General features: G+C 33.1%; 1 protein-coding gene across 5 annotated transcripts in view; it reads left to right on the plus strand.

Moving 5' to 3' along the window:
• LOC123684084 (homeodomain-interacting protein kinase 2) overlaps positions 1-17,634 on the plus strand; it is a 33,239-nt gene extending 15,605 nt beyond the window's left edge. For 2 of the 5 annotated variants that reach the window (XM_045623199.1, XM_045623200.1), the window contains exons 7-17: positions 25-308; positions 424-534; positions 794-979; positions 1,102-1,359; positions 2,186-2,500; positions 2,874-3,056; positions 4,480-4,773; positions 5,932-6,293; positions 6,351-6,617; positions 7,936-8,118; positions 12,092-17,634. In XM_045623199.1, coding sequence (XP_045479155.1) covers positions 25-308; positions 424-534; positions 794-979; positions 1,102-1,359; positions 2,186-2,500; positions 2,874-3,056; positions 4,480-4,773; positions 5,932-6,293; positions 6,351-6,617; positions 7,936-8,118; positions 12,092-12,284 — 2,636 coding nt within the window. In that variant the 3' untranslated portion in view covers positions 12,285-17,634. Of the gene's footprint in view, positions 1-24; positions 309-423; positions 535-793; positions 980-1,101; positions 1,360-2,185; positions 2,501-2,873; positions 3,057-4,479; positions 4,774-5,931; positions 6,618-7,935; positions 8,119-8,510; positions 10,592-12,091 lie in introns of those variants that run through there. The other 3 variants (XM_045623203.1, XM_045623198.1, XM_045623202.1) reach the window with 3 other exon arrangements.
• Positions 17,635-18,304: the final 670 nt, after the last annotated feature.

Here is an 18,304-nt window from a genome sequence, read left to right on the forward strand (position 1 = left end):
TCTCAAGTTTCCAATTTTTAACAGGTCTCCCTACAGAGCATATGCTGAACAATGCTTCGAAAACAACTAAATTTTTCTATCGGGACATGGATAGTACATATCCTTTCTGGCGTTTGAAGACTCCCGAAGAACACGAAGCGGAGACCGGGATCAAATCCAAAGAAGCCAGAAAGTACATTTTCAACTGTTTAGATGATATCGGGCAAGTCAATGTTCCCACTGATCTTGAAGGAGGTCAGTTACTTGCAGAAAAAGTTGATCGAAAAGAATTCATCGATCTTTTGAAACGGATGCTTACAATGGATCAGGTTTGTAAACATGGAATATTAGTGTGCGTTAAAAAGTGATAGTACTTTGCTGGTTTTCAAGTTTTGTTTGTATTCGAATTGTGTGTTTTACCAGATTGTAAGTAAATTTTTTTAGGAGCGTCGTACGACACCAGGAGAAGCTTTGAACCATCCATTTGTCCGTTTAGCTCATCTAGTTGATTACGCACATTGTAATAACGTAAAAGCCAGTGTTCAAATGATGGAGGTGAGTACATTATTAACTCTAATAATTTTTTTTTTCACACAATACTGCAATGATTTGATTTATATTGAATCATTAAGTAGACTCATTTCAACTCAACATTTCTTACTGTCATTAAAGAATTATTTGTCTTGATGAAATTAAATGTTGTTCAGTATCAAAATACCTCTGCAAAATTTGATATTGAAGTAAATAATGTCTCTATCCTTGAAAATTTCACTTCTGAATTGAAATTCGTAAATTTCCATTTCATAATTTGCAGGTATGTCGAAGAAATGATTTTAACAGTTCCTCAACTACAACCCATCATCAACAACCGCAGCAGGCACCTTCCCTTGTAGCTAATTTTGTTCCTAGCTCAAATGGGAATGTGACGTTTACCATTAACAATCAATTAACTAACCAGGTCCAAAGACTTGTTCGTGACCGATCTGGTTATGATAATTTGGTAAGCTCAATTGATTTTATTCCTCAATTTCATTCTCCGTTCTAATTTTTACATGATGCGATAATAAATAAATATCTTTCTTTTTGAAGATTTAATGTAAACTTTTCCATTTTTTTTTGCAGTATCAGATCTATAATGGTAGAGCTGTTGGTCGTCAATATGCCACAAGTTCTAGGGCTGACCCTTTCCAGCATCAGTTAGTATCAAGTATACTATGTCCAGCTGGATATCAAGGTATGGGTGGGTCGCCTGCTAAACACGTAACAGTAGTACAGCAACCGCAGATACAGATACAACCACCGATACTTGGTCAGACTGGACAGCAACAGTATGTACCTGTTAGTGTCGTTGAGCCAAGTGGACGCCAAATGCTTTTGACAGTAAGTGTATCAAAAGATATTTTCTCTAATTCTGTGGTTATTCCGTTCATTCTTCCACATCTTGTAGAACAAAATCGTGCGAGAATATATCAGAAACGCACAGTTTTCATGGTTATTTTTTATTATTCTATGGTGGTACTCCGAACTTTCCGCCACGGCTTTATCTGTCAATTCATCAATTTGCCTTAAAGAAATCAGTTCTGCCAACCAACATTTTTCAATGCAAAAATCACTAAAATATATTTATGGAAATATTTCATTAATTTCAATGAAAATGCAATGAATTAGAGAAAATAATGTATAATACTCGTACAGAAGTCTCATTCTACCACTCGTTCATTCCAAAACTCGCCACTTCGTGGCTCGTTTTTGAATTTTTAACTCGTGGAAGAATATCAATGCCTTCTGCACTTGTATTATAAATAACTATTCTCTAATTCTGCGCCAAATCCGTTCATTCTGCCATACCTTGTAGAACAAAATCGTGCAGTAATGTCATGGTTATATTTCATTATTGTATGTTGGTACTTGGAACTTTCCTGTCACAGATTCATCTGTCAAATTTGAGATACAGTAAACAGTTCTGCCAACTAACCAACATTTTTCAACGCAAAAATCACTAAAGATATTTATGAAAATATTCCATTTATTTCAATAACAATTCAGTGAATTTAAGAAAATGATTTATAATACAAAAGGCTCATTCTAACACTTGTTCTTTCGAAAACTCGTTGAAGAATGCCTCCTGCGCTTGTATTATCTATAAAAAACTAGTTTTTAACAATTTGCAAGGAATGTTTTGAGCTTTCACTTATTTTTCTTCTAGAATGCTGTTCAAACGACGTGGCCGACGAGTCGCCAACAGATGGCGATCGTATCGTCTTGGCAACAGCTGCCACCTCCCCATACGGCCATCCAACAGCCTCTGCTTTCGGAGGCCGAATGGGGAAGGCCTCTTCTTGTCGATTCTTCAGCCATACTGCAGGAACAACGCCCAGTTTTTCCTGTCGATGTGGCCGCAGAAGTTTACAATTCAGGAATGGTGGATCATGGAAGTACTTCTTGGAACACTAGCAAGAGAAGCTCCAAGAACCATCACATGCAGCAAAATAGCTCTCATCATCTCCAGCATCATCTTATGGTGAGTTATCGCTTTAAGATGTTGAACTATTATTATTTTTAAAGAAGTTTGCTAAGTCATAAACTACCTTTTCTGTATAATGTCTCTAAAAAATTAGAATTTCTATATCGAAGCAGTTTTCATTTAAAAAAAATAAAAGTGTAAAAGAAGGTAGGCACTCGTATGTGATGCTTGGGAGAGTCCACGTGTTGAATGAGGAAAAATAGCAAACCACTTTCTTACCTGCTTTTACTTTTCATTGGACTCTACGAAATAGCTATCATTGTATCAAAACGAAAATAGTAACAGCAATTTTAATTAGTTTATAGTAATTCCATTCTGAATTAATCGTCCTAAATATATTCGTAATACCAATCACTTGTTCTCAACTTAGATCCCATCTCACCATCGTTCACACGACAAAAAAGAACAGACACAACTGAGTCCTGTGAAGAAGCGAGTCAAAGAGAGCTCGCCACCTGGCGAACAAATGAATCCTTACGCCTCCACCAGCAGTAGAAGAAATCATAGTCCAGCTGGCTTGCAATGGCACCAGACAGTTCAGCCACAGAGTCAGGTAAGGATATATTATACAGGGTGGCCATTTGAAAACGAAACAGACGAGATTACAGACGAAATAAAGTTTTTCGATAGAAATGCTCGGACAGGTCGATTTCTGTTTCGAAGGGGACAACTTAAGATGTAGGTTACGGACGCATAGCGCTTCAACCCTTGCTACTACAACCCTCACCCCCAAATTTTGAATAGGGAAGATGGGGTGAGTGATACCTCATTTGAAAGGTATTTTTATACTGATTTCAGCACAGTAATTGTTTTTTCATTTTATGCATTAGTTCTCGAAATATTCTTAACTAAGTATTTGAAAATGAAGTGGTGTTTTCATGGCACTGGTAGTGTTTTGTGAAAATCGGCACTTTGAGCTTCAAAACAACCATGACTGTGGCTTCCTTCCTAACTAACTAACGCATGAATATTTCGAGAACTAATGCATAAAATGAAAAAAACAATTACTGTGCTGAAATCAGTATAAAAATACCTTTAAATTGAGGTATCACTCACCCCATCTTCCCTATTCAAAAATTGGGGGTGGGTGTTGTAGCAGCAAGGGTTGAAGCGCTATGCGTCCGTAACCTACATCTTAAGTTGTCCCCCTCGAAACAGAAATCGACCTGTCCGAGCATTTCTATCGAAAAACTTTATTTCGTCTGTAATCTCGTCTGTTTCGTTTTCAAATGGCCACCTTGTATATAAGATGCATAGAAAACCTGGTGTGTCTACTTATACCTGTAATAGTTTCAGACAAAACGGGAGATTTTTCAGATTTATACCTACTTGATATCGAAGGATCGCAACTGTTTCAGATGGCGCATACATCGTTTATATTTGACATTTCTCTCGATTCTCGGTCCTCGTGACCTTGTAATTTATTGTGAAAGTTTGTTAAGTCTTAAATCAGTATTTCATTTTTAAACGGCGCCAGGCAGATAGCGGGAATTCGAAAATTTCTGAAGATCGCCACCTTAAAGAACTCTGGTGAAGCAGAACACCAAAGCAACAGGTTGATATCTCAAAAAGTCTGAAACAAAATCGAATCAGTACACACCAGGGATTCTATGCATCTTGATCATATATTTAAGTGTTTCATTGTCTACAACGGGGAATGCTCTGCAATTTGGGTTATCTTCAAATACAAATTTAAACTTTATCTAATCAACATTTGATGTCGTTTTCTAACAGTGTTATCTGCAGTTGATGTTGCAATGGAAACGAAATTCTTTAAATTTTGAATTCACTTATTTATTTTTCCTTTTTTTTAAATTAAAGGTTGAAATGTGACGTTTTAACTCTATTCCATAACAAATTTTCTTTAATATAATTCCTCATTAGACTTGAACATAAGTGTTATGTATGGGTAAAAAGACCTCCCTTCGAAGTACTTGATCGTCAAATATATTCATCTTGCTTTTTCTTTAACGCAGCAAAACGATCACGGAGATCACAGATCCGTTTATCATCAGCCTGTAGCAAGTTCTAGACAGCACACGATTACAATTCAAGACACGCCCTCACCTTCAGTATCTGTGATTACTATATCTGATAGCGAGGAGGAGGCGTCACCCGGCAAGAAAGTAGGGACCAACCGTCATTCACAAACAGTGACCAGTATTCAGCCGTCATCTCAACATCACAACACCAGCCACGGTCATCGTAAGAACGTTATCAGTTGTGTTTCAGTTGGTGATAGCGATAATGAAGAAAGGAATTCAACGAAGGTGAGTTGAAAGTTGTTGTAATCTATGCACTTGTCTAAAGTCATTGCCAATATTGGAGAAGTGTTTTAGTGTCACTTTTGATATTTTTGTATTGGCATCCATGGACATCTAACAGGCCAATTGGAAAGTCCCCGGAATATCATAGTAAAACACATTTTTTTGGCAAAATTCTGTTTATTATTCAACAAAGTTGGTTTCGAGGGCGATACAGGGGTTATAGCGATCTTCCAACTTTTCGATACCATTTTTGTAGTATGATTTGTCTTTCCCTTCAAAATAGGCCTCAGTTTCAGCGATTACTTCTTCTGAGAACGTGAAAAAGTCGCTGGGGGCCAGATCTGGCGAATACGGTGGATGCAGAATCAATTTGAAGCGCAATTTGTGACACGGCGCATTGTCTTGATGAAACAGCACTTTTTTTTCTTCAAATGGGGCCGTTTTTAACGATTTCATCCTTTAAACGATCCAAAAACGTTATATAATAGTCGGTGTTAATGGTCTTGCCTTTTGGAGGTAATCAATGAATATTATACCTTGCACATCCCATAATACTGCTGCCATAACATTGCCAGCTGACTTGTGTTTTTTCTCGGATTGGATTCGGTTCATCGTGTGGAGTCCACTCAGCTGACTGTCGATTGGACTCCGCAGTGAAATAATGGAGCCATGTTTCATCCATTGTCACATATCGATGCAAAAATTCAGGTTTATCGCACTTAAACAACTTCAAACACTGCGCAGAATCATTAATATGTTGTTGTGAGCACGCGCGGCACCCATTTTGCACATAGCTTTCTCATGTACAAATATTCGTGAATGATATGATGTACACATTCAGATGATATCTTCACAATGTTTGCTATCTTGATCAACTTCACGTTACGGTAATTCAAAATTATTTTGTGAACTTTTTTGATTTTTTCGTCGGTGACAGCCTCTTTTGGGCGTCCACAGCGTTTCCCGTCTTCGGTGCTCATTTCACCACGTTTAAACTCGGCATACCAATCAATGATGTTTAATTTTTCTGGTGCAGACCCCGGAAACTCTTCATCAAGCCAAGATTTTGCCAAGAAAATGTTGAATATAACACGTCCAGTTTTTAAATACACTTAATTCAATTGTAACGAATGAAATACTTGAATAAAATTCCTTTTGCAGCCGCATCATCATCAGCACCACAGTCAATACAATAATAACCACCACACTCAACAGCAGCCCCACCTTCAAGTGGTCAAGAACGAACCAAACTCCTCCCATTCTTTTTGTTCACAGTCCAACGTTTCCGTTCCATCTTCGACCAATAGCTATGTTGCTCCGGCTTCCCAAAAGAAAAGGCTACTTGCCAAGGCTCAATCGGAATGCATACTGAACGTTCCACCTAAGCAAGAACCGTGCGAATATCGTAACGAGTACGATCAGCATTGTTCTTCGGCTTGTAGAGATACATCTGCCACGAACAATCATCCAAACTATCACTATGGCAGTCAAGAACATCCGGGATATTCTGGATCCTCGTCTAGGTATTCAGATGTAAATTTGAAAAGCGATTCGCCTCTAAGGGACTGTTCTCTTTATAGTAACGATAAGAGAGTGTCGTGGGCTCCACCTACTGCTCATAACCCCAACTCTCATGGGAATTGTAGTAATGGTAGTTCGCATCGGCGTCATTCTGCTGTTCCAGCGGTGAATTTGAGGGATTACAGTATACCAAGCTCGAGTCACAAGGAGTATATACAACCGCCAGCCGCTCATACGTCGAGGGACACATTGACAATTGGAAGAGAGCATTTGTTGGCCCCGGCAAAGAACTGGGGGCCGTCACAGGCTATCCATCAGTCCTACAGGTGCGTGATGTTTTTATTCTAATCGATTGAAGTTAAGATAACTCGTTGGGTATAAAAAAGTACTTATCAAAGGTTAGGTTAGTTTCCAAACTGTTTATAATGTTTAAGTTTTTATTTTCTCACAACATTGGCTGATTTTCATAAGTAAGAAGAATATATATGAATTGGTTCGATAATTTCATTATAATAATAAAGGGTGTTTTTTTTAGAGCTATAGAACTTTAAATTGCAATAAAACAACGATGGATTATTCGATTGACATGAATTTTATTTATCCGCAAGATAATCTTGTGGCATTACATTTTAAATATGATTTCTGGCATATGACCGCCACGGCTGGCTCGGATGTAGTCCAATTTTCGATGACTTTTTCCAACATTTGTGGCCGTATATCGACAATAACACGGCGAATGTTGTCTTCCAAATGGTCAAGGGTTTGTGGCTTAGCCCCAAAGAAAGTAGTCTAGCGGTGTTAAATCACAAGATCTTGAAGGCCAATTCACAGGTCCAAAACGTGAAATTAGGCGGTCACCAAACGTGCCTTTCGATAAATCGATTGTGGCACGAGCTGTGTGACATGTTGCGCCGTCTTGTTGGAACCACAGCTCCTGGACATCATGGTTGTTCAATTCAGGAATGAAAAAGTTAGTAATCATGGCTCTATACCGATCACCATTGACTGTAACGTTCTGGCCATCATCGTTTTTGAAGAAGTACGGACCAATGATTTCACCAGCCCATAAAGCGCACCAAACAGTCAGTTTTTCTGGATGTAACGGTGTTTCGACATACACTTGAGGATTAGCTTCACTCCAAATGCGGCAGTTTTGTTTGTTGACGTAGCCATTCAACCAGAAGTGCGCTTCATCGCTAAACAAAATAAAATGGACGTAGTGCGCGATACGTATTCCGCACAGAACCCTTATTTTCGAAATAAAATTGCACTATTTGCAAGCGTTGTTCAGGCGTGAGTCTATTCATGTTGAATTGCCAAACCAAACTGAGAATAAATCACTTGACAGCTGTTAAATCGGTCGCCATCTTGAACAGTAATGCCAACTTAAAGTTATATACCTCGAAAAAAACACCCTATACATACATACATACAATACAATACAATGACTCTAGCGCGACGTAAGAGAGGCCCCAATGTTGTGCGCGCCGAGGAATGAATAAATTTGAATCTTCTTCAACACTTTCACTTACAGTAGCTATATTTTCTTGCCAGCCTGCATTTCGAGTAGTAGTTTGTTCTTCGCACCCTATTCCTTAAGTAGTAACGGAAAATATTTAATGTTTTTTTTTTTTTTTTTTGTAGGCACAGCAACTCTCATTTGTCACCGCAGCCATTGGGTGGTGCACCTAGATTATCGCCTCAGCATCCTCTTGCTGCTGCTGGACAACCTCTCTATCATCAGACAGAATTATACCGGCGACCAGTTTATGTAACTACTACCCAGCCTGCTTACATACCTACCACACATCAGGTTGCACCTAATGGGTAAGTTACATTTTTTTTTCACACCGTGTTCCTTGTAGAATTGCATCATAATTTTTAAGCTTAGTCACTTCGAAAAGATTAAATGGACCAAGGGATTATCTCATTTTTATTCTACTATGCTTGTGCTTTGGTGTCGACTTTAATTTTTACCTAACTCATTAATTTTTTATCTATGTGGTCTTCAATCCAACAACTATAATTTGGCCATTAAAATTTTCTTGTAAATAATGACCCGGTCAATTATTTTGTAATTTTTCAAATATGTATTTATTACAACATGAATAACGAAATTTCAGTAAGTGAACTTTTTAATCATACAAATTTTCAAATAGTGTTTTTCTGATCAAACATATTTTGTTCTTCTAAAACCTATTGTAATTTTTTTCTTTCAGTGTGCCTGCGAAAAAACGAAAGCTTAATTCAGGAAATCCTTTTTTCTAAATTTGACAGAAAATTGATAATTTTAGGTTAAGGGTGATTTTGTTTTCGAATTAGAAATTCATTTAATTGTAAATATTTCCTTTCCAAAATTTGTAACAAATGATTACAAATGTTTTGCTGCATTCAGAGAGACCATAAAGTTGAATAGATATTATTTTGTGGTTATTTTTTAATTATCAAAGTTGAATTGATAATAAACTGGGCATTTATTTAATTTCAACTAATAATTTTGCTTCAAGGTTCAATTTTTTTCCTTTCTTTTTCATCTTTTTTAATTGAATAAAATTGAAACTGGATATTTTAACAAATAGATATTCATCACAATGGGTAATCATTTGTGGTGGGGGTTCAATTAGAGCTTAAAAAAAATATTAATATGTAATTAGAATGTGATTTGTGGTTGATGCTTAGTTTTGATTTTATTCAATCTGATACATATATATTTGATATAGTCTGTGCCAACTAAAATCTGCTACCTGGAATACTAATTATTCTCCTTATTTTTAAATGGGACAGTGTTCAGAGATAAGAAAAAGTAAAAGTTTTTGATTTTATTGAAATCAACTTCTAGACTTCTTCAGCTAAAAGTTATTTTGAATTGAATCATTATGAACTTATTAGCTTTCTTGAAATTTTTTAATAGATGAAAATAAAGCTTAATTGGCGATAACTGTAAGGTTGATTGCCTTAATATTTCATAGTTATTAGACATACTAATAATTATGAGTTTGATGAAACTTCCACTGACTCATTAATTGTAATCATTTGAATTCTTCATTAATCTTGAAGATATTCACTAGTATTCAGCAAGGATTCAACAAATACTTAAATGATGGTATTTCACTTGCACTTCATTATTCTGCATTCCATCCTTGGTGTAATTCTTCAAAAGGTATCGGCTATATACTTTCTTTCCACAGAATATTGAGTTTGAAATATCAGATTAATTCATTCAGTTTCTTACCAAAAAAAAATTCCAATCCTGAACTCTTAATTTTATGAATTCTCCGATAGTCAGGTGTTTATGCCAGAATATCAAGATTAACAAAAAAAAAACCTTTTTAATTATTACATCCAAATTAAATCACTGCAAATTTTACTGAAAGTTTCATTCCTCAATTACTTCATCATGAATCGTTCACTGCATTAGATAGGTAGGTGAAAGTAACGGTTACTTGGGAGCAATGAGAAGCACTTAATTTCATTACCACCAAAAGTTTAGCTAATATTTTCAGTTAAATAACATCATACCAACACATACCAATTATTTGTTCGTTTTCTGGTATCCCCAAAATTGTGTTCACATTTCATATCTTAGAAGGCTAGGCCTAGGGTGTTGTTCCATTTGTAACGAAGTTGTTTTCTTCAGTACAGTGCAAGCAATTTAGTGAAAAATATTATCAATATACATAATGCAGTTCGCACTTGCATAACCAATAATGCTGTTCCAAGTGTATGATTTTAGTTGAACTGGCTATAGAGTTAACCTTCAAACAACTTAATAGTAATCAAAGTGAATTTTTGTATCCTTGAAAGCTTAATTTCCATATTCATCATCATAGCATGCCATTGCCATTAACTAAATACACACTATAGCTGTAAATCAGTGTTAGCCAATCTTGATGTATATATTGTGATATTTTTGTTCTAAGATTTTTTGGAGGAATAATATTGGTGGTAGTAGTAGTGATTTAACTTGAAATATTTCATAAAATTGTTTGCTACAGCAAACTTCAAATATCAAAATATCATATTGATTTATTAGAATGAGGATATTACTTTTAATTCCTCCAGAGAATTTAAATTCAACCATTCCTTGAAGTTGTAAAAGGATCTTCAAAGTTTCAATGACTAATAGTGTCTTCAATATTATTCAATAATATATTTATTGATTATATAGTTACAACTACTCTTAAATGGAGTTCATTTATGTTTGGTGTAAACTTATAAATTGTTGAGTTGTGTATAGATCAGCTTGTGAATAAATAATTTTCAAATGAATGGTACAATTTCCAATAAAAAGTTGACATTATTTTTCAGTTACCTTATTATCTAATGGTGTAGGTAATTAATATTCATAATAAAATGGTTGCAATTTTACAATCATAATCAGCACAGAAAAGAATTTGGATAGTGAAGTTGTAGTAAAAACACTTCTTTGAATTCTTATGAAAATTTTGTGTATTAGAGTGCGGTTACTACAACTCAAGTAAAATATATTCACTTTGAACTTGAAAAACTTCACAAAATTTGGATATTTATACAAAATCCATATATAATTCATAATTCCTTGAAATCTTACATCCTTAAAGGCCTTAAAAAACATCTGACAACATTCAAAGTATATGTGAATAGTGAATTTTCACTATTTCCTGATTATAGGAAAGTTATAATCAACATATGCCCTATTGTTTAGAGAACTGGAATTTCTAATGTTGCTTGAGCATGTTTGTTTCTTAATGTCTAGCATATATGTATTCTTTAGGGCTGGTTGTTATATTTCACAAAGAGAAAAATGAGGTAATTTAGAAATAACGGAACTTGCGTCAAATTTGCAGTGAAAAATTGGAATAATTTCCAGATGTTCATATTCAGAGCCTTTATTCTAAAAAACGCGATAATATATTTCTGACAATGCTGTCACTCAATTGGTATGAAAGGTGCAGAAAATCAAAGAGTCAATTTAATGTTCATCAAATAACATCAGAAGCTTGAAAGATCTGTATATGATTGTAGCGTTATATTTGAAACCTGTCATATTCTCAGTGAGGGTATGGTCCGTATATCACCTTGGTTACAATGGTTAGTGAGTTGGTGGACTGTATATGTCAAATTCCTCAAAAACCAGTTATTATTTCCTCAAACTTCGGTGAGTTATCTGTCACCAGAGCAACCATACTTTTATTCTGGTTAGGTTCGGTAACCACGCCCACTCCGGTTGGCAGTTGTCATTTTAATTTTCAGATTATTGTTTATGAATATTTTCCATGACATCTAACACTCAAACATTTTATTATTTTAATTATGAAACAAATACTATTCAGAGCCATTAAGAACAATTAGTTATTTACAAATTAAAAGAGATCAACCATTTATAACCTCCAAAATCTGTCAATGAAAAATTAAGTTGATCATTGATAAGTGTCAAGCGGTCCGTAAATACGAAGCAGGTTACCTGACACACTGAAAACCATTAGTAACCGGACCATACCCTGAATGAGTAGTGAAAATATGATCAAAATATATTGTTACATTTAAATATAGAGAAAATAATTAACTTTTATTATAAGCCAATAAGGTTCTCTCAATAATTATCTTATTTTTCATCAGGTGAAACTCTAATATTTTAAGAGAATTCAAAATAGAAACATTTATTTAAAAGATATCCTAAATCCCTAATTCCCTTTGAAAAAATACTTTTAATTTAAAACTGGTCACTTAGAAGTCAAATGAAAGTATTTGTATCTTTTAAATTATCTTTTTGATTAAATATAATTAGGTCTCAAATGATGATTACTCTTTTTTTCAACAGCCGTGCTATACCACCTCCAGCACATCATGCAAGTGCTAGACCTGTATTAGCTAGCCATGCCACACATCCGCTACCTGCTCACATGCAGTTTCCATCTCATGCTCAGGTTGCTGCAGCCCCATACGGTTTTGCACCATTGAGCCCAGCGAAAAATCGTCAATTTCAGCCAACCAGCCTTTGGTTTGCAGAATAAAGAGAAAACTCTTTGAAGTTTATTCTGAACAGTCGTATGTAGAAATAAGGACTACATACCACTTTGAAACGACGTTCTTCTTGATTTTAATCTCTGGAATACCATAGAGGAGGGTTATTTAGCAATTCAATCGATTTTATCAAAAACTATGATCAAATCGATTGTTTGATTCTAATCATTAGTTTTTTATGTGAACATAGTTTAATTTGTAATTTTTCAACAACTAACAATTGAGTTGATTGGGTTTTGTTCAAGACATTTTCGTTTTTTTCATTGCCTTATAATTCTCCCTGGTGTTTTGATTTTAATTAATGTTATTCGACTTCTAATGTAATGTTTGTGCAATCTTTGTTAGTTGTCATTATATAACGCAACTATTGTAGACAGTTTGTATATTATTGGAAGGATGATCACCAGTTAGAAGACACTTGAAAACACTTTTTGAAATTCAATCATAATTCCATCTCATTTCAGAAACTTACTAGTCGTTTTTGAGAAATATCAATATTCTCGTTTTTTGTTTCTAGTCAAATTTACTTTAAATCAATAATGCATCGTTGTCGTCTTTTTAACTGGTTTCCCCTTTCTTAGTTTTGTTGTTCAATTTTGTTGATATAATTGTTCGCGATTATCTAGACCATACCGGTAGTGTTTTACTTCTGAATGTATCGTCTCATTTGCGAGTATATTTGTAATTTGAGATTTTAGATCTATTAGTTCGCTTATAATAACTTATTGTATTAATATTTTATGGGTTTTTAGGGGTCATACTATAATAATGGCATACAGGGTGTTCCAGTGAAGCCTATTCGCTGAAGATTGAAACATTTTGAAATTAGTATTAGCTTTTAAAGTGTTGATTTAATGCGCCGAATTCGAGAGATGAATCTGAAAATTATCGGAATAACGAATTATTTTCAAATTTTTATATCAATAATTCATTTGAATGAGATAACAGGTCTGACTAAAATGATTGAAGATACAAAAACTGAATTTTAGAGCACACTGTATGTTTTTCAGTAACGCTACAATTTTCAATATATAAAACTGCCTTATCAGAGAAAAACTCATGCATTTTTCAGTCACTAGTTTTATAGTGAAGTAGTTTTTGGAATATATATTATTTTGTTTCTTCATTGTAAATAGTTCATTACTTCCAGATAGTTGAGGTTCTCTTAGAGTCATGATATTTATTTACATGATATCAGTTTGATTAAAATCCTTGCAAACTGAATATTATATTTATATTGAAGCTAGCTTTTTTATTTTGATTTGTGAATTTAAGTAATTTTGTTCATTTCATTTAGCACTTACCGATTCTTTATCCTCTTTATTTTTATCTTAAATATATTTCTTTTTTATATTTGACTGTAAAAGGTGGGAGAATGTTTTTTGGAGATGATTTTTACCAAAATTGATTTGAACGAAGCTTAATTTGATAAATTTTGAATATAGCGATTGACGAACATTGTATCAAATTTTGAAGTGCTTCAAATCAGTTTATCAAATTTTAAAAAGTTCGATTATACCTGATATTAACTAATTGGTTATAATTTAGTTTTATTTTCAGTGGGATTGCCTCTGATTGATTTACATCAAGTGTGATTACGAATAGGTTTAGTCTGTTGAAATTTTGATGTGCCTGTATTCTTGACTTTAGTGCGTAGGCTCTATGTTTGACGTTAATGATACGCACTGCATGTTTCTCAGAAAATATTGTTGATTGTTTCTCGACGTCAATAGAGTTATCGGCATAATATAGTTGTGATAATTAAAAAGAATTAATGGTAGGTTTATTGTATATATTCAGATGGTTAATGTTTCGAAACACTATTTGAACGTTAATCGGGTCTTCCGTTTGTTGAAGATTATTGACGATTTTTCATCCACTCTGAAAAATTATAATTTTATTTCGTTGTTTCGTGAATTTTCAGTCTTCCCAAGGAAAATTTCAATTCGAAAGGAATGTTGAAATGATAAAGGTGAAGGGAAGTACATATTTTATCCATTTTGATTATTTCAACATTCGCCGAGTATGATAATCATCTAGTTATATCAAACTAATACAGGATATTTTTATTTTAGTGTTTCCTTACATCAACCTTCGATCCTAGTTTAGATGGTTTTTATATCTCAGTAGTGGTTTCATGTTTAGTAATCTGGTAATTGTACAAATGAATAATATTTTTGGATTGTGTAGAATAGAAAAAGTGAGATGATTACTGAATAATATTAGCAATTAACTGTTCTGCTTTATAATTTGAATTAATATTTCCAACTTTTGTAATACGCAAGTTGTTGTATAGATTTTCTTACACAAATGAGTTCCTCAAGATAAAACTTTTTGTTAACGCTCAACCATCTCTTCAGATACGTAAAGGATGCGTGTTGATGCGGAAATTTTCTGTGATCGATTTGAATTTGTATATAGTTTTCATTGTCTCTAAACAGCTAATTAACCAAGGTCTCTACTGATCAAGAAATTCACCGAGGTAAATAAACGACATATCAAAAGTATTAAATTATGTACTCTATTCAACACACCCATCTGAATTCATAAAAATTCATTCATCGATACTTGGGGACCATTTTTTGATCAGTAGGGATTCCGGAAAGGTTACGTCAATATTAAACTGAATTTTCCAGGTTAATTCTGATTCCTTTGAATTTTGTGTATATTGGACAGTTTTATGATTCTTTAACGATTGAAATATAGAATGATAGGTTCTGAAAGTATTGGGGACTGTTTTCTACCTGTTTTGCAGAGTTCCATCAGAATCGATGCCTACACACTAATTTTATTCTTTTCTAAACAGTTTCATTTAATCAAATAAATATTCAATTGCAGTGTTGTGTTGAAATAATTTCTCTTCTAGCTTTGATCCGGTGGTCATGAAAAATCTGACTGAGATCAAATGAATTGAAGCTTTTTTTTCGTGTGGCTATTCTAATCAGTTCATAATCTTATAATGGCTATTAGAACATGAATATATTATATAGACATATATTGCCTTATCAACAGAACAATACTGTAGATATTAACTTTTATAATTTCTTCTCCAATCTCTCAATGCACAGGGTTTTAAATATATATATTAAATAGATGTTTGTCTCTATGACGCATCATATTGAATTTTAATGATAATTCAGGATAATTAATAAATTCTGTTGGGCAACGAATTTTTGAGTTAGCATATATTTTGAGATTGTATCGTAAATTTTCCTCCGTTTAAAATCAAAATTTTCGCAAAGATATAATCGTATAGATCTAAAAAAATTCATAATGTTACCCAAACACCCTTGATTTCAGCACATGTATTTTATATCTGATAGATATGAAATAATTGTTAATTTTGTTCATTGCAAAATTTCCAATAGTCAAAAATGTGCCCCATTTATGCAAAATGATATAGAAAGAAGAAATTATTCATTTATAGACAAAAACACTAATAACAAAAATGTTCACAATTTAACAAATAAAAAGATATCTTTAAAATTCATAAAGAGAAAAAAGCTTTTGCCTAATTAGTTCATTATGTATATATTCTATGGGTTGGTTATTTTTAAGTTACCAATTTCTATATATTTATATATTGCTAGAAACGCTTATTAAAATATGTTGATGGTAGTGGTTTCACATATTGCGATTAGATATAAATTACGATCACTGAATGGAATATTTACTGAAATCAATTAGATATTTTACATTTTAAGACACGTGCAACACTGAAAACATTTTGTTGTAAATTATATATAATAAACTAAAGAACTTAACAGTAACATATTTTTTGCCTTAAAATCTTACTTTTGAACCAATGAATAATACCACCTAAAGTCAATAATTTCGCGTTTTTAGAAAATGAACTATTGAAAATTATTTTTATACGAAGTTTGGATTTTCATTTCACACACTATTATGATATGAATACTTATAGGATTTCAAACATGATTTGCTAAATGGTATTTCATAAATAATTTCTGAGTTCACTGAATTTGTAGATGTTTTCATTGTATATCCATAAGACTGGAATAGTTCATGTCAATATATAGCTATCATAATGAAGGTGTGAGAGTATTTACAAGATTTTAATATTTGATTCCTAAATTTCATTAGTGTAGAATAGAAAAAGAGTCTTTATTATATGTGACTACTAATACATTAGAACTAGACAAAAATTAAAAAGTGTGATGTCTATACAAGTATCTTCAATATTGTCAAATGTTTTCAAAAATAGCATTAGCTGTTTGAGCTTTTAGTCCAAATGTTTTGTGAACATTTAACACATATACCTAGTTCTTTGAGATTTTTATATTTCAACAAATCCCTTGAAATTTTTTGAGAAAAATAGTGCTGAATTTTCCTTAGTCTATCCACTTGGGAAATGATGTGAAATTATAAAATATTATCACATAGATAAACGATTTGGTCCTTTTCAAAAGATCTTCATTTTGTATGCTGCTAATGGAAACAGTAGACATATCATTTTTGAAGTATTGTAGTATAATTTAGTAAAGTTCGAATTATTTGTAATTTTTGCAAATATTCACTGAAAACATTTTTAAATATTTTATAGTGCCTTGATATTCATGCTATCTTCTGATCGAAGCTTGAATATTTGATTCATGCAATTCTCTTTATTAAGCTATAACTTTCATAAATTTTGTTAGTGGTGAAACATAAAAATTTTGCTGTGCTCGAGTTGAATTCCTTAAGAAAAAACTGAATTTATCTCAACTGATCATAGGAATGAACAAACGAAATTTTGTAACATACAAATTGGTAATAATTGTGCAATAATTAATTTTTCAAATAACTATCGAACAGAAATATTTGCAAAATTTAATTTTTTAAAGTGATCATTAGCAGGGTACACTGTTCTTGTGATTATTTATAAACGTCCATTTAATCAAAATCCCAGATATTTGCGTTAGAATTAAGGGATACTTCAGACTGATCAGTTACTGAGAACTTTCGACTGCACCTAATAATGAAACTGACTGTATTAAAAAGTAATTAAATTAATTGTTAACCTGCCACAAAATAAGTTGGACCAAAATGGATTTTAATGTTAAATTAACTCAGTGTTTTTACTATAAACTAAAATAGAATTAATTGTTATTTTGGCCTGAAAAATTTGTAACTTATTATAGGGATAAACTGCATGTAATATAGATTTGATGATTGTAAAAAGCTTTCATAGAATTTAACATATTACGATATTTTAGTATGTTTCTCTAATATTTGGATAAATGTTGCCTTTATATCTCCCAATATCTATGAACTTTCAAGATTGTCACATAATTCAATTGTGTTTTATTGAGATAATAAAGTCTATAAAAGCATTGAAAATTGCGTTTTTTTTACATCTTTCTAGTTTTCTTCCTCATATGAAACCCATTGAATGTTCAGAAATTATGCTAATGAAAACTAGTTGAGTGCTAAGTAAGCTTTATCAATTTATTCTTCCGGCCCTTGAGGGTTGCTGAACAGTACAAATTATAGAGTGAACTATATCTTGTCCAATATTAACTAAAAGTTATGGGCTCATTCGTGTTTCTCTTCTGTTGTAGGTTAATTTTAACTAATTAACTTAAGAAGCCGACATTAGCAATTCTTTCCAAAAAAAATATTTGCTTTCTGTTGATGAAATGGTAAAATTTCTAATTTTAATATCCTTCCATCTAGCGACAAAACGTCAAAGCATTATACACGATTGGTACTTCCCTCTAGTGGTGATAATCTGAAGCTCAAAGATGTGTGCTGCCCTCTAGCGGCAAACGTCTAAAGCTGAAAAACAAAAAATACCTAGTTTTCCATCTTTGGTCACCATAGTAGGCTATCCTATTTTTGAAGCTTCAGTATTTGACCACTAGAGGACACATTGGTTATACTCTTTTAGAAGGTTTGAGTTTTTTCCCCAGAGGGTAGCATTAGACAAACCCATTTTGTATACTTTAGTATTTTGCCGCCAGAGCGACACTGCTAAACCTCTTTAAAAGCTTCGACAATTCACCACTTG

Source organism: Harmonia axyridis, chromosome 7, assembly GCF_914767665.1.
Source record: "Harmonia axyridis chromosome 7, icHarAxyr1.1, whole genome shotgun sequence".
Classification (NCBI taxonomy): Eukaryota; Metazoa; Arthropoda; class Insecta; order Coleoptera; family Coccinellidae; genus Harmonia; species Harmonia axyridis.